We start from the raw sequence: 17,598 nt of genomic DNA, 5'->3' as shown, positions 1-17,598 counted from the left end.
TAGGCATGTTTAAAAAAAAAAAAAAAAAAAAATAGAAAATAAGTTATTAACTACACTATAAAATCACTTAGCATCATAGCTCAAATAGGGTAAACAATTGTTGTTGTTGTTGTCTTTTATTCTGAATATGCATTTCAATTATTGTCAAACTATTTCTCAAAACAAAAACCTGTAAAAATAGAAAAGAAATGAGGACGCTACATAAACCAGAAAACAAAGGAATAAAACGATCAGTTTCCTACAAAATATATCCCTTAACTCAGTTGTTTCAATTGCGATATTTTAGGTGGTTATAACAACATTTTGATCGAATCTTATTTTTTTGGTTTGGTTTAAAACAAGCTGACCCGTTTTTTTGTGAGGTTTATTTATGATGTTTGTTTAAAAAAAGTGACACCATTTTTTTCTGCTTTGTTTTGAAAATAAACAAGTCAATAAATCAAGCCGGTCTATAGTATAGTAATTTTAATCAGACCTTCCGACATTTTTTGGTAAGAAGAAAATCCGATTTCTTATATCGTTTCAAAGGGATAATGTGTAGAATTTGACCATTCGGTGTCGCTGCACAGCGTAGTGCAAACGAAAACGAGTGCTAAAAAGCACAACAAAGTGAATGCTGGAACATCCTACCCTGTCAAGACGTCCTACCCTAATTTAATTTTCTTTGTAATCAAGAACAGATCATTTACCGATGATATAAAATGCGGGTTGCCATGCATACATACACTGCATGGTTACCAGGGTTGGGTAGGGTTACTTTAACTTGATTACTTTCAATTACTTTTGGATTACTCCAATACCAAATATGCTAATAAAGACAAAAGAAACCAAATATGAATAAAATTACTAAATTTTGTGCAGGCTTGGGGAGTAACGGAATACATGGAACGGCAAAAATGATGTTGGCAAGCTGTTTGGATTTATTTTCATTTTGTTTCTGTCTCATTTTATGTTAGTTTTGCCAGAGATCAAAGAGATCAAAGCCAGGAGAGAAAGCTTACCACGTGTTGTGAGTCATCATTTTATTCATATTTAGTTTCTTTTGTCTTTTATTAGCATATTTGGTATTAGAGTAATTGAAAGTAATCCAGTTATAGTAACCCTACCCAACCCTGATGGTTACAGTAGTCAACAAACACTCTGCTAAAAAACTATCTGCGAAAAACTCGCCAGGCGTGAAACAGCATTTCAAAGCAATGAAAGAATAAAATAAGGAAGAAACGAAAATCAGAAGTTCTCACAGCTTTAAACTGAATGTAGTACAAAAACAGACAGGGTAGGAAGGGATTTCAGAACACCGGAGCATATTTTTTCTCTTTTTTTGCCCAGACTTTTGCAAGGTCTTGATTTTTTGGGTCCCCTTAGAAACAACATTCATTTCAGCTTCCTCTAGGTGAGGCTCATGATATATGAAATAAATGCCAATTTCTCTACCAACAAGGATTGAAATGATCTGCATTTATTTAGCGCTTTTCAATTCAATGAAGACTTGCAGCCATGCAAGGCGCCAACCTGCTTATTGGGGGTGTTAGGGATTCTGTGTCTTGCCCAAGGACACTTAGACATATAACACTGAGGAGCCGGGAATCGACCCTGTGATCTCTTGATCCCCAGACGAGTGCTCTACCTCCTGAGCTAATGTACTCCATCTAATATTCAGCACACCTTAAAGGGACGCTGAGTAATATTTGACCACTAGATGTGGCTGTATTGTGCAGTGTGGTGCAACAGAAAATGTGTTCTACCAAGCACAAGTATGAATACAAACTACAGAGACTCAAAGAGACCAAACCGCACCATTTTTCTTGCATTGCCTTTCACAAGGTTTTTGTTTTTTGGGGTACAGGAAGATTGTGTCAGCTACTTCTAAGTGAGACTCATGTTATGTTAAATAAATACAAATGTATTGATTTTATAAATTCAAGTCAAGTCATGTTTATTTGTGACGCCCTTAATCACAAGGAGTCTCAAAGGGCTGCACAGACCACAGATTATTGCACACCACAGACTATTATTCCACCATCCCCTGATCTAAAACCTACATGAAGGCAAGGAAAAACTCAAAAACCTCAACATGAGGAAAATGAAGAAACCATGAGAAGGGGCCAGGCTGCAACGGATGTTGGATTAACAAATAATACACAGATATTGTCAACATGAAAAATAGGTCCTTCATAAGCTATCGAATAGAAGTGTGTTTTAAACCTAGATTTAAACAGTTCCACTGAAGTTGCAGATTGAATCTCAGGGGGAAGAGCATTCCACAGCACCGGGGCCCGAATGGAGAACGCTCTCGAACCTGCGGATCTCTTCTTGGCTCTTGGGATCACTAGTAGACCAGCATTTTCAGAGCGAAGGCTCCAGACAGCCTGTGTTTTGTTATTATTTAAATCCATATTGTTTTTTGGTTTTATGAATAAAGTCCGTTTTTAAACAACATACACACTATCTCTTTGAGCAAAATTATCCTTTTTTTTAGGAGGGGAGGTGGTGGTAATTTTGAGTGCAACCCTTTAAATGCAAGAACTTCTGTCCTATAGGACATCGTCCTACATCTGTTGAAATATTCCACCGGTGCTGGAAGTTAAAGACGATGCCGGGTTATTTAAAAGCATTTTATTGCCGAACACTTCAAAGAAGTGACATGTGTTGAATGTCAGCTTCAAATGCGGCAGGGAAGAATTCATTTCGTCCTTGGAAATTACCGTCAGTGAGCCCGCCAGACAACATTCAGGGATATTTCTCGTCTTCTCTTTCGCAGTAACCACAGGATAGGAGATGGAAAAATTGACTTTCTGGCGGAAAGAAATAATTTAATTCTACGTTGAATTAACAATGAAAAAGATCCCCTATAGTGTTTTTGTGTTTTGTTTTTGTTTGTTTGTTTTTTCTCTCTTTTCTTTTCTCTTTTTCTTTCATTTTCCCTATCTCTCTCTCTAACTCCCTTTCTTTTGTTTTTATCTTTTTCTTCTTACCCTCGCTCTCATTTTCTCATTTTTTCTTTTTCTCTCTCTCTCTCTTTCTCTTTTTTCCTCTATTTCTCTTTTGCATTTTGCTTTTTTTCATTTTTTCCCTCTTTTTTCACTCCCTTTCTTTCTATCTCTCTTTCTCACGTTCACTGTTTCCCTCTCTCTCTGTCTTCTATTCTTCTCTCATTTTTTATCTTTCTTTCTGTCTTCATTTCTTTCTATTTCTTTTTCTGCCTCTTTCTTTCTCTTTTTCTCTCCTTTTTTGTCTATTGCACTCTCTCTCTTTCTCTCTCTTTCTCCCTCTCTGGCTCTTTCTCTCTGGCTCTACTTGTTCTCTCTTTTTTAATGTCTATCCCCTCTCTCTTTTGTTCTTTTTCCCTTTCTCTTAAACGTACTAGTCCAGCCCTCAAGGGATTTCCTTTCTAACATGTGGCCCCCAGGTAAAATGAGTTTAGACACCCCTGATCTAGAGCCTCCCAATGGTTGTAATGGGTCATTATGGGGAATAATTCAGCCAAAACAATCTGTACAACATGGTACTGTAAGTATAAATAGAGTATAAATGTGATCAAATTGAATGCTTATTCCTATGACATCTAGATCCCTCGCAGTCTAGTCATTACACAGTGGATTTGGGGTTTACATTATAATTATCACTATTGTTTTTGGTATCGTTATTATTACTAATGTTATTATCAGGGTTGGGTAGGGTTACTTTAACTTGATTACTTTCAATTACTTTTGGATTACTCCAATACCGAATATGCTAATAGAAGACAAAAGAAACTAAATATGAATAAAATGATGACTCACAACACGTGGTAAGCTTTCTCTCCTGGCTTTGATCTCTTTGATCTCCGGCAAAACTAACATAAAATGCGACAGAAACAAAATGAAAATAAATCCAAACAGTTTGCCAACATCATTTTTGCCGTTCCATGTATTCCGTTACTCCTCAAGCCTGCACAAAATTTAGTCATTTTATTCATATTTAGTTTCTTTTGTCTTTTATTAGCATATTTGGTATTGGAGTAATCCAAAAGTAATTGAAAGTAATCCAGTTAAAGTAACCCTACCCAACCCTGGTTATTATTGGGCCGGGCCGTGAGACTATAGTCCGTGGTACAGAAAAGGTTGCTGACCACTGCTCTACACTATATAACTTTACCCAAAGAGGTGAGTTAGTCCTTTTCTTGACTAACTTGACCATGTATTAGTAATATTTTATCGTCCATAATAAAAACAACTACGCTGACCCATCTACTCATGCCATCCGAGACGACATACATTGTGTCCATCCCAATATTGTGCGCTATCCAGCCGTTAGGGGGAAGGGGTGCGAGTTGCTCCAAGCAAAAAAAGGAGACAATGTCAAGCGAAAACTTGAGGCACGCTGGCTGACAATTTCTAAAGTGGCACGCATTGTGGCCCGAAGGCAGATGCTTGAATACCTTTGAAAAGACTCCCTCACACTGACACGATTGAAGTAGACAACAGCAAAACGCTGAAAGGAAAGCTTAGAGCGCGCGCTGCCAAGCTGATCAGCATTCCTAATGCTCCCACTTGGAATTCATGTACATCTGCAGTAGGAGGGCTCACCATGTCCACTCGCAATCTCGGCCCTCCGATGCAACTACTGGTAACCCTCGGCCGCTCCGCCCGCCATCCGCCCAGAGTAAACCAAAAGAAAATCTGACTGAGTTCGACTTTGATCACCTTGTGTTCTAATTTGGTGAGCAGATGAGTCGCCGTGAATGTAAATGTATTTGTTGGCACCTGTTGTGCGATAATAAAAACGTGTGTTATCGTTTTAAGTCAAAGTCTGGTGAGCATAATTATATATATATATATATATATATATATATATATATATATATATATATATATATATATATATATATATATATATATATATATATCACAGCCATATCCCCCTAGTGGGAGGTGGCTAGAGTCATTTCTGACTCTTTTTTTGGGAGATTGATTCAGAGGAGGGGATTCCCAGCCCCCTCGCTCAACGCAACTGAGGTGTTGGGAGTCATTAGGTAACCAAACCCCCCAATTCCAACCCCTAATGCTGAACACCAAGCAGGGAGGCAACATGTACCAATGTTTTAAGTCTTAGATATGACTCGGCCGAGGCTTGAACCACAAACTCCCAGTCTCGGGGCGGGCTCCATACCCCCAAGGCCACCGAGCTGGTGGTGAGCATAATAATTCCCCCGAAAAATGACTAAAGTAGTCGTGAGGGAATTTCCAGTTCTTTTTAGAAAATCGGCTCTTTTGGTCCCCAAACGGCTCTCCAGATTGTTTTTGTTGCTTTGATCCATATAGTGTCAATTATTCTGTAACATTATGGAAATGACTTAAGAGGAGGGGAAATAAAGCAAAAAAGACAACATTGAAAATAGGACACAAAGAAAAAAAAAAGAGGAAAAAAAAGAACAAAGTAAGAAAGACGTAAAAAGCTAGCAAGAAAGAAACCAAAGAAAACTGAAAAAATGAAAAAGAGAAATTGAAAAAAAGCAAGGAAAAAAAGAGGGTTTTAGGGGTCTCAAAAAAGGATAGTGAAACTTTGTAACACAATGCTTCTCTGCAATCGTAGGGAGGCAAGCTCTTGAGCGGGCTTGGAATGTGGGAAGGCAAGCTCTCGAGCGGGCTTCCCGGCACTAAAGTGAAGGCCTTGTTTAATAGTTAGCAGGCCCCAAAAGGATACAAATGTTGCTAGAATACAAACAGCACCTGGATATAATCTTTGCCTTCGTTAAGCCACTTTTGAAGATAACATCATTCAAAGGCACATTTAAACTATTATCAATGTTTTCAATTACACTGGCTTTCATTTATCCTTTGTGAAACATGAGTAATGCTTTAGCAACACACTTGTTTGTTGTGAAATTGTTTTCAGTTTGTTTCATGTGCATGTGCAATGGTGGTCTAGGCACAAAACGAGCAGCACAATGTCCATTGAACTCAGGCAAAAAGAAGTCAGAAAATGAGTTTATTCCTTACATTTTATGACATTGTCATTTCTTTAATTTTTAACATGCTGTGCGTTTTTATTCACCTCGAAAGTATTTTTTCTTAATAAAACTTAAAAGGAGAACGCTACAACTGTAATAGACAGATTTCCATCGACAGAAATCAGAGACATTTAACTTCGTTCCATAAATGAAATGAATGTTTCTACTGTGTAAATTTGATTCTTTGAGCTCTCTTATATAGATTGGTGTTTTGACTGGTTAATGAAATATTGTGTGAAGTAAATAGTCTTGTTTAAAAAAAACAATAAAACACACCTTTTAGGTCTTTTACAGCTTGAAAACCTTGAAAATGTTCGAATTTTTGTGTTTTCAAGACTGGAAAAGTGCTTGAATTTTGGGTGAAGTGCTGGATTTTTGTGTGACTGATATGAAAATAGATTTAGTCTGATTCTGAAATCCTATCGGTCCGCATAAAAGTAAATTTTTTTCGACTAATAATAGGTTTATCAATCGAGTACAGGACTTGTCATTATGGGTTTCAACAAACTTTATTGACACAAACACACTACATCACACTCCAACAAGGTGGCCCAATTTAGACATTACAAACATTGCTTATTCGAATATCATTACTAATGTTTCAATAAAAAAAATAATTGTGGTAGGATAACAAGGTTACCATGACAAATGAACAAGTACTGAAATAGAGGAAAACAGAATTATTAAAACAATATTAACCAACATTATTACTCGGATCCCTGCTCTAGTTGACATTGCTATTGTGATAGAAATATTTCTATTGATATTGGGGCGGCAGAAGCTCAGGAGGTAAAGCGCTCGTCTCGGAATCAAGAGCTCGCAGGTTCAATTCCCGGATCCTCCGTGTTATATGTCGAAGTGTCATTGGGCAAGCCACTGAATCCCTAATGCCCTTGATAGGCAGGTAGTTGCCTTGCATGGCTGACGCTGCTATGGGCATGTGAGTGTATGTGAAGGTCTTCATTGACTTGAAATACATAAATCCAGACCATATCTTTATACTGTTAAATCAAACATTATTATTGCCTAAAACCTTTGTGCTGTGTTTATAAACTAAATCAAGAGGGGTTCAAATATTCAATAATCACAAAATTTCCAAGCTAAAGGTACCGGTATTGGATCTGTATCGATTGATACTTCATTCTTTTTACTTAGATCAGATCAATATCAAAATTCACAGTATTGCCCAACCCTTCTCAGGACCAGAACGGAAACAGGACCTAATTGTGTAACGTACCACAAGTTTTATTGAAGGAAAGAGGAAGGGCTGCGCCCACGATCCGGTGTTTGCTGGACGCGGGAACTAGGTCGCTCTCGTACTCTGATTGTGATCCGAACACGGAAGGAGATCTTCCGTAGAGATCGATGGCGGTGTTATTGACGGAAAAACTGGTCGGTAGCCGGGACTGGGGGAGCAAGGCGTGGTCGGGGTTGGAAACGAGTTGTAAGCCAGAACGTGAGAGTAGACATAGTCAGGGACAAAAATAATTCGTAAGCCGGGACGGGAGAGCAGACGTGGTCAGGATCAGGTCGTGGCCGGAGACAGACAGAAGCAAAAACGGGACAGGTGGGAGTCAGGGTCGAAAAAGGCTTGCCTAGTATACACTGAGGTTCGCAGACGGACTGACAAAAGGGGACTGACAGGACTGGGTCCAAATAGTAACAGGGAGCCAATCAAAACCTGCTGCGGTTGGCGCCAAATGAGCGGGCATAGGTAAGTCACATCAGTAATCATGACAACCCTACCCAACACACTCATGGTCAGCCCAGCAAATGTGAGTGAACCCCAAAGTGTTTTAGCCAGCAGGCACATATCATTGAATTCTCAATTCCCGATCTCACAATGAAACAATTTCATTTCCCTTAAAAACATGCCGCTACCGCTTTCTTTAAGCCCGCGGCTGTGTCAAGCATATCTTCAGAGGGCTTCTTCTTATCACGTTTGCTCACAGCTCTAATACATATCAGTGTTTATTAATAGTCTGCCATTTTCTTTTTGTTTACGGCTATTTTTTTTTATTATCTGCTAAAAAAAGACTTGAGCACGCATGAGTCCAAGGAGGGAAGGAGATCAAGGCTTTGCATTTACTGTTTGCTAAGACATAATGCCCACAACAAGCCAGCATCTTTGTGTGGGCCGGATTTAGTTCAGTGCCACTTAAAAATAGATATATATAGAGCTTTAGTGAACCTGAATTGCCGTCCTGTTAAGACACCAGACGTGTTGTTGGTGCCATCGCCATTCGGGCCACAAAAGTTGCGATTTTCCCAAATATTTTTCCACCACAGCAGTATAATGCGGTGCAAAGTTCCTAAATCTGTTGGCACGTATTAAAGTCGTGGCTGTGAATCTGCATATTGCCGCTTACCGTCGACTTTTGCTACACGCGGCGAGTCTAAATCAAGAAGCACTGACACAAAAGCAGGAACAATGCTCAAGTGAAACAATACGAGCGTCGTGGCGCAGGTTTTGTCGACGGGGATACTTTTGGTGCCAAGTGGAGGTTTGCTTTTGTTGGAACACTTTGGCCTCATTTGGGAGCTAGCGAATTTGGAAATCAAATGTTGCACTGTAGGAAAAATGTAACTTAGTCTCTACCGCGTGTTGAAAAATCCAAAGTACATTTATTAGAGGAAGCTGTTTCAATTTGTGTGGCAGAGCAAATATGCATTTTAGCTGAGGATGCTTGATAATTATAAAACCAATATTTATTGAACTAATACTGAAAAACATACCACCAAAATAAGCGATCAGTCATTTTATCGGTGCTGTAAAATATTGTTCTGATTTTAAACACATAAAAAACTCTCACAAAATAATCACATTTTTATATTTGTTTTTTTAAATGCATATAAAGTAAATAACATTCAAATTATTCCTTGATTGGAAAAAAAACTTCTTTTTGTGAAAGTTTTTAATATTTCAATATATATATTTTCTTTAATAAAATTATAAAAATGCCATAAATAAGGTTTTTTTATTTGATTTATTAATTTAATTTGACTATTTGTACTTAGATCACAAAAACCCTACTTAACGTGATTAAAAATCAGGTAATTTTGCAAAATTTATATATTGTGTTTTAATCTTACTAGAATAAAATTTAACACCTATCTATCTATCTATCTATCTATCTATCTATCTATCTATCTATTTATCTATCTATCTATCTATCTATCTATCTATCTATCTATCTATCTATCTATCTATCTATCTATCTATCTATCTATCTATCTATCTATCTATCTATCTATCTATCTATCTATCTATCTATCTATCTATCTATCTATCTATCTATCTATCTATCTATCTATCTATCTATCTATCTATCTATCTATCTAGCTATCTATCTATCTAGCTATCTATCTAGCTATCTATTTATCTAGCTATCTATCTAGCTATTTAGCTATCCATCTAGCTATCTATCTAGCTATTTAGCTATCCATCTAGCTATCTAGATATCTAGCTATCTAGAAAGCTTGCTATCTAGAAAGCTTGCTATCTAGCTATCTAGCTATTTAGCTATTTATCTAGCATTCCTTCCATATTTAACTCTGATGTTGCTATAATTGGGCATTGCTACATCCATCATATATGCTGTCTTTTGATGTTAGTCCACCACGACTATGTCAGGTAGGTTGACCATAAATGAATAAATGAATGAATGAATGAACATGACAGAAGCAAAAACAAAACAACAAATCTAAAAAAAAATCATCACCATCGAATCACTCTGGATCACTTTTTCTCTGTGAACTTTGGGGGTGCAACTCATCTGCACCCTTGGACCTCCATTCCATATTCACTAGAGAGGTTCTTGTGCAATATGCCCAATACCTGGTTAGGCCTTTCCCAATATGCCTTGCCTACCAACATCTTGGACCTTGCTATGTTGTGTTCAACCGTCTCAGAGTTTCTCCAGACAGCCTGCTCTTGGGTTCCTGTTTGAAGTGTAGCCCCTGCCCTCTATTGCTCTAGTGTTCAAGGTATGTTCATTTGGAACCATGAGCAGTGCCTCTGTGTTGACTTTCAGTTCATCTTTTTCCAGGCACTGGTATGTTTTCTCGATATCAGCTACTCTCTCAATTTGTTTGTCGGTGGTGCATCCTATGCAAGGGCTTATTCTTACATGTTACCCTTTCCAGTTCCTGGTCCTTACTGGCCTTTTGTTGCCTGAGGCATTCATGCAAGTGTTTGCCATTAGGGGCTATCTTGATGTATCCCTGGAGGTTCACCATTTCCTCCTGAATAGTTATGATACTTACAAATCCTCAACCCACCTCCTTTCTCTTTGTGTATAATCTTCAGGTGCATGGGAAGTATATTCCTAGTATTTACACCTTTGACTTGTATCTCTCCCATTGGCCGGAATATCATGCCGAAAAGGTATCGAATCACTGGCAGGACAAAGTGTTTAAATGATTGGATTTTATTTTTGCCTTACTCTTTGCTGGCGTTTGGTTGCGGCTGACTTTCGAGCTGCAGCATCACAGTTTCCTAAATAGGAGTCCTGGGTATTTGTAGCCATCCTGCACATTTGTAATGTTTTCTTCAGCTAGGTAAACCGCTTCAGTTTTGTCTTCTGAATCCAATCCAGAGACAACTACAACTGTTCTTCCCTTGTCTCTGCTCTTTGCATTGATTTTGCCCAAATATCTTTTTGCAGCATTCTTTGATGTTACCTGCCGGTTCTCTCTCTCTCTCGTTTGCACCTCAGCTATACAATAAAAGTCTTATTTTAATGAATCTTTGGTCTACAGATTTCATTTTTCCCAAAATGAAATCTCAAATCTAGTTTTTTTCAGTCATGTAATTTGTCATCATTACCTGACCTTATTTGTGTAAATGACATCACCTGACCTTATTCTTGTAAACGGTGCCCTTGAAACCTTTGAGTCAGTCTTCAAGAGTTTGCTGAGGTCCTATGGCGTGTTTGCTTGCAGCCTTTGTTGCCGACAACCCCCCAAGGTGCGTCTTGCATTCACCCTGAAACCTTGGAGGACACTTGCAGCGCTCTCTCTCTTTTTTGAGCCGAGAGATCCCCAAGAGACATCCAAAGACTGTGACAGCTTGTCTCTACTTCATTATTTGGCCATCTATTCACTACACCGACCCAGTCTTGTTCAGGACCTTCAAATGGAAGAGTTGAAAATAGGATAACTTCACATTGAAGCTCTCAGTATTGCAACCGTAAATTAATGTTCCTAAAATTGTATTTCAAAATAAATAAGAAGCCTAAATTTCTCGTTGAAAACAATGTCAGTATTGTCTTTTCAATTATCACTCAAGTCAAAACTCAAAGAACAATCACAATGATTCTGTCCATATTTCGAAAAATGTAATGCAGCGTGTTTGAGCTTCTCCATTAAAGGAAAGATTAAAAAACGAGAAGAAGCCTTCGCCACAGAGGCGCAGAGCACTTTCCCCGTCTGAGTGATCACTCAACATCTCGATTACGTAACTCAAAATTGATATAATGATGTTAACTCGAGCAGCAAAATTGAATTCTTGTTATCATCATTAAGTAATTGGAGTGGGCCATTAAAAAAAACAATGAAGAAATGGCTTTGGCGGGAATTTGCGGCTCTAAATGAATTAGACGCGCTCTTTTTTTTCTATTGCAAGTTTTTGTGGCTGCGCACAATAGCAGGGATTTGAATAAAATCAACGCTGGCCTAATCATATTCTGACTGCGACAAGTCAGCGTGCTTGTTCGTTCCATTGTCAGTCTACTGCAGCATATTTGCAACATGTGTGTGAATCTGCATCGAGCTTCCTAATAAGACCTGTCGCACGTTGAGCCGGTCTATCTGCTCGGAGCGTCATTCTCACGATAATCTCTGGGACACATTACAATTTGAAAGGAGCGCCCCTTCTCTTCTCACTCTCCCCCCCTTCCACCAGGCTGTCAAACTTTATGCTAGGAAACCGTAACATTTATGACAATAGACTGTGTACAAGCAAATGATAGAGGATGATCTCCTTGATGTGGTCAAAATTGCTGCCTCGACACTTTTGTGTCATGAAAAGCTGTTACCAGGAAAACGATTGTATTCTCATTAATCTCCTTCCTTGGTTGTATACTGCCTAAAAGGGATATTCCATACTACATTTTCTTCAGACTATGCGCAAATCTTGAGCGTACATTGACACTGACAACACTTACAAAAAGCACTAATAAACACTTATTCCTTTTGGGCAAAAGCGACTGATGTTTAAAACAAAATATTTGTATTTCTTGACAAAATATTTTTCTTGATTTTACATTTTTCTAACGGCAATTGAATATTGTTTTTGATTTAATTGCTAAATAGCCTGTTGGCAGCTGGTACTTGTATTAGCTACCATTGCAAGTACCTATACTCTACGTTAAAAAGGCATGTATCAGCACAATTACTGACACCTGGTATCGGTACTTCCATCCGTCCATCCATCATCTGCACCGCTTATCCTCAGTAGGGTCGCGGGAGTGCTGGAGCCCATCCTAGCTCTCTTCGGGCAGTGGGCAGGGGACATCCTGAACTGGTCGCCAGCCAGTCGCAGGGCAACTAAAGACAGACGCCTCACTCACTCATTCATACCTAGGGACAATTTGAACCGGCCAATTAACCTGAATTGCATGTTTTTGGAATGTGGGAGGAAACCGGAGTGCCCGGAGGAAACCCACGCAAGCACGGGGAGAACATGCAATCTCCAAACAGAAAGGTTCAATCTCATGACCTCAGAACTGTGCTGCCCCGGTACTGGTACATGTCTGTCCCTAATTAAAGTGGATGTGTTTTTTCTAAGAGGACACTGATAAGTTTATAGTTTGGTTGACACTCAAAATAAGGAGCGAGGCTATGCATTCTAAAGATGCAAGGAGAACAGGAGAGGACTGTACAAAAAAACATCACAATGCCAAATTCCAAATCTGTTCTAAAAGCCCTCTCCTGAGCTTTTGTTTTGATGAAATTTCCTATGTTACAAAAAGCATATCTGCCTTAAAGACTGTGTGAATTAAAGAACAGCAAGATTAATGGTCAATAGTAAAACAAATATAAACTGCATAATAATCAAATATACAATCCAAGGTGTCCAATAATAAAAACAGAATAAAATTATCCGACACATATTGAAATATACATCTAAATAATTCTATCTAAATCATTTTTGTCCAACTTCAAAGCCTGACAGTGATAAAAAGGATTTTTCCAACCCAATGTTGCCTTAGAGATGAGTTTTTTTTTTCAAATAGAATGGAAGTAAAAAAAAAATCTTACCGTTGTGCAAAAGTAGAACAAGTATAGTTTTGTAAAAAAAAAGTAGTATTTGTTGTACTTTCAAAAGTATACAGTTCTGCCCATTCTTTTTTTTTAAATCTAATTTTTCCATTTGTTTAGAGTATTCTTAGGGCTTTTTATTAATATTTTCACCACCCTTAACAAGTGGGCATATGTATCTTGCCTTTTGTATTGAAAAAATGGGTATTCATATATTATTTACCGACTTATTTGGGAATTTTGTTTCTGCTTAATGTTATTGATCTACTTTTTGTTGCGCTATTGTTACCATGCACTATTCTTAATTGCACTATTAAAACGAAAGAAAATTGCACTTACAACTTAGGCCAGTCTCCAAGCACTACTTTGTAAATATTTTTGCTTATTTATCATGAGGTTATTATATCTCAATTTTCATTTTGAGGTCTTTATTACATGTTTATCTTGAAGTACCATGTCTCGTCTGGTTGCAAATAATGTTCACTACGTTGTTATCAATAAAGACTACGGTATTCTGTTCTATTCTATTCTATTCTATTCTATTCTATTCTATTCTATTCTATTTGTACTTTATTGTCTTATATTGTAATCTATTCTATTCCATTCTATCCGTTTCTAGTCTATGCGTTTCTATTCTATTTGTTTCTATTCTATTCATATTCGTTTCTATTCTATTTGTTTCTATTATATTCCAATCTATTCATTTCTATTTGTTTCTATTCTATTCTATATTCAAAGATAAATTATTCAATTCAGTTGTTCATTCATTCATAACACGTCTGGTAGTCCTGATTCAATGCAGTCATAGAATGTATTGATGAGTCTAATCATAAAAATCGAATTGGAAATTGATCTTGAATCACAATGCAAAAAAATTAAATCACTAACCACGTTCCTAGCAATTAAATGTATAAAAACATGCCAGTACAAAGTAACCGTGACTTTAAATGTATTTATTTATAACAGGCAGTCGAATGGACGAAGTTTCAGACGTGGAGTCGGAGCCCGACCTCCCCCTCAAGAGGAAGCAGCGCAGGAGTCGCACCACCTTCACGGCTGAGCAGCTGGAAGAACTGGAGAAGGCCTTCGAAAGAACACACTACCCCGACATTTACACCAGAGAAGAGTTGGCACAGATGACTAAACTCACGGAGGCCAGAGTGCAGGTAGTAAACACACACAAACACAAAAAACGGGATTTCTATCAGACCAGCTGTGACGTGTGCAGACATTTCCAGGGGCTGAAAAAGTAAAAAACATTTGTTTTAACATCAGATTTTACTACCATATTTTCCAGACTATAAGGCACACCTAAAAACCTAAATTTTGCCAGATTTTTGATAGTACGCCTGATGTACACCGCAGAATGTGGTGGATAAGATTGGAAGTATAAGCAGGGTTGGGTAGGGTTACTTTAACTGGATTACTTTCAATTACTTTTGGATTACTCCAATACCAAATATCCTAATAAAAGACAAAAGAAACTCATCTCTCATCTCATTAGCTACACCGCTTATCCTCAGTAGGGTCGCGGGGGTGCTGGAGCCCATCCCAGCAATCATCGGGCAGTGGGCAGGGGACACCCTGAACCGGTTGCCAGCCAATCACAGGGCACACAGGGACAGACAACTCACTCGCTCATTCACACCTAGGGACAATTTGGACCGGCCAATTCACCTGAAATGCATGTTTTTGGAATGTGGGAGGAAACCGGAGTGCCCGGAGGAAACCCACGCAAGCACGGGGAGAACATACAAACTCCGCACAGGAAGTCTGGAGCTGGATTTGAACCCACGCAGGAGGTTCCCAAGACATGAACTGTGCCGCACATGCGCTAACCACTTCGCCGCCGTGCTGCCACAAAAGAAACTAAATATGAATAAAATTATGACTCACAACACGTGGTACGCTTTCTCTCCTGGCTTTGATGTCTTTAATCTCCGGCAAAACTAACATAAATTGCGACAGAAACAAAATGAAAATAAATCCAAACAGCTTGCCAACATCATTTTTGCCGTTCCATGTATTCCGTTACTCCCCAAGCCTGCACAAAATTTAGTAATTTTATTCATATTTAGTTTCTTTTGTCTTTTATTAGCATATTTGGTATTGGAGTAATCCAAAAGTAATTGAAAGTAATCCAGTTAAAGTAACCCTACCCAACCCTGATTATAAGTGTGCGTTACTACATGAGTTTTCACAGTGTACTATTGTATTTGTTTAAAACCCAGTGAGTAATCTTTGAACACTAGATGGCACTGTATTGTCTTCTGTGAACAAAAAACAGTGCCAAGAACACAGCAGAGCAGCAAGATGCCAGAAAAACATGGCGGCAACTTCTAGGCAGGGATTCCACTGTGTAAAAGGACAACAAATTTCTCGACCTAGGATGTTTTAATAAAGAATAATATTGGTATGTTGAAATATAGTTCATGTATTTTTGTTTTTATTTACTGAATGAAACTTTTTTTGTACCACTAGGAGGCAATGAATACTACACACTCTCCTTTTAATATTTGCTCTATCCATTAACAACGCTGACCATTATCAAATCATTCTATGCGTACAATTAGACCAACCATGGTAGAGATAGAAAAAGGTATTAGAGCTGATCTCATTATCACACTAATTTTACTCACAGTGCCAGAAACAACGATTTTCATAATGCATCTTCTTCTGCATTCTGACACGTTACGAAGTCTCTCCACTTATTCACCAACGAAGGTTAAAGACCTTATCAACAAAAATACTAAACATGCTCTTTTACGTACGTATAGATGTTAAAAGGCAACGTTATTCACGCACAGGTAAAGAAATGGAGAGACAGAATGCAGAACCACATGGACTATAACATCAGTTTTTCTGGCACCGAGTAAAAATAGCTTGATGATGAGATAAAATCGAACGCCTTTTTGTGTTTCTTCTGAATCACTGGTGGTTTAGTAATGATTGTCAGTGCTTTCATTGCTGCAAGCTTGGTTCGAAACCTGTTGCATACTGGGTTTTGGTCTGTGACACATATCGACTGATCAATCATTACACGCAACCCTCAAAATTGTATTTTTGGGGGGTGCACCTTAAAATCCGGTGCAACTTACAGTGTGGAAAATAAGATAGTTTGAATTCAGTAGGTGTATAAGTTTTGTCCTTGTTAACGTTAACTTTCAGCTGTAATGGTTTAAAAATGATAGCATGGTGCAATTTTGAGCATGAGCGCCATTAATCCAACCACGGAAAACTCAAGTGTTTACCCTTTTTTTCCCCGTCATTTTATTTCTTTTGTCAGAGCAAAATACAGTGGTACCTGATTTACGAATTGAATTGGTTCCAGCAGTGACATTGTATCATGAAACTGTTGTAAATCAAAACACGTTTTCCCATTGAAATGAATTGAAAATGGATTAATCTGTTCCAAAGTCATCAAATGCAACCCAACCCCTATCAAGCCAACTGCAAGTGCTCTGTGGGTACACTAATGTTCATAAATATACCGCAGAGTAATAATTAAAAAAAATGGGGCTAAAGAAATGCAAAAGATGAAGTTACTGTACAGTACAAAGCTTTATTTAGCAAAAACAAAAACGAAACAAGAAAAAAACTACAACAACCAAATTAAAATGATAAAAAGTCAGTTAAAGGGATTATAAAAGACCTTTTTTTTTAAATTTGGCACAGAACGTGTAATGTTTCTCCCCACAATCATACAGATAGGTTACAAAATATTCCATGCAGCATGGATCTTGAGAAATTATTTTCAAAGTAGACAGTTTGACCTCATATCCCCTAGAGCTGCAAAGTCACCGGATGACATCGAGAAGCAAAACAAACGGAAAATCCCATTGAAAAACAGACAGCGATTGTAGTAATCAGCGAATGCATAGTGCTTATCTCCTCTTGGAGTAATTGGAACTTTGCTTACCGTGTTACTGGGGGACCTCTGACTGTTTTGTCCGAGTTGATCATCAAAGGGTACGTTTATCTTCTCTGTTCCTTTATCTTCTTGGCTCATACCTCACTGTGAATGTGTAAAACTGGAGTGTCATGCCCAATTTCGTTGTCACAATATGTTAACCCATTTTGTAACAATGACAATAAAGGTATATTCTATTCTATTCTATTTACCAGTCGTTGTGTACAGCTTGCGTTCCTTTTTTGACTTTGCCTCATTTTAGGTAGGTGATTGGGATTTTTACTCTCGGGCCATTCGTCGCTTGTCTTGCAATATATATAATATGTCCAGATGGCTCACTGTTAGTTAGCGGGCTCCCGAAGGCTTCCAATTTTTTTTCGTTTCTATTAGCCTTGTTAGAGTTGGCTAGCTGGCCAGCCTGCCGTGCTCATTG

General features: G+C 38.1%; 1 protein-coding gene across 2 annotated transcripts in view; it reads left to right on the top strand.

Moving 5' to 3' along the window:
- The window catches only part of LOC148369029 (paired box protein Pax-7-like), a 60,608-nt gene that overhangs the window by 19,270 nt on the left and 23,740 nt on the right, over positions 1-17,598 (top strand). For both annotated transcript variants that reach the window (XM_088330946.1, XM_088330947.1), the window contains exon 5: positions 14,222-14,421. In XM_088330946.1, the coding sequence (XP_088187072.1) occupies positions 14,222-14,421 (200 nt within the window). The remainder of the gene's footprint in view (positions 1-14,221; positions 14,422-17,598) is intronic.

This window comes from Urocampus carinirostris, chromosome 3 (genome assembly GCF_059441175.1).
Source record: "Urocampus carinirostris isolate Australia breed hairy pipefish chromosome 3, RoL_Ucar_1.0, whole genome shotgun sequence".
Taxonomy (NCBI): domain Eukaryota; kingdom Metazoa; phylum Chordata; class Actinopteri; order Syngnathiformes; family Syngnathidae; genus Urocampus; species Urocampus carinirostris.
This window is presented reverse-complemented; position numbering and strand designations above follow the sequence as displayed.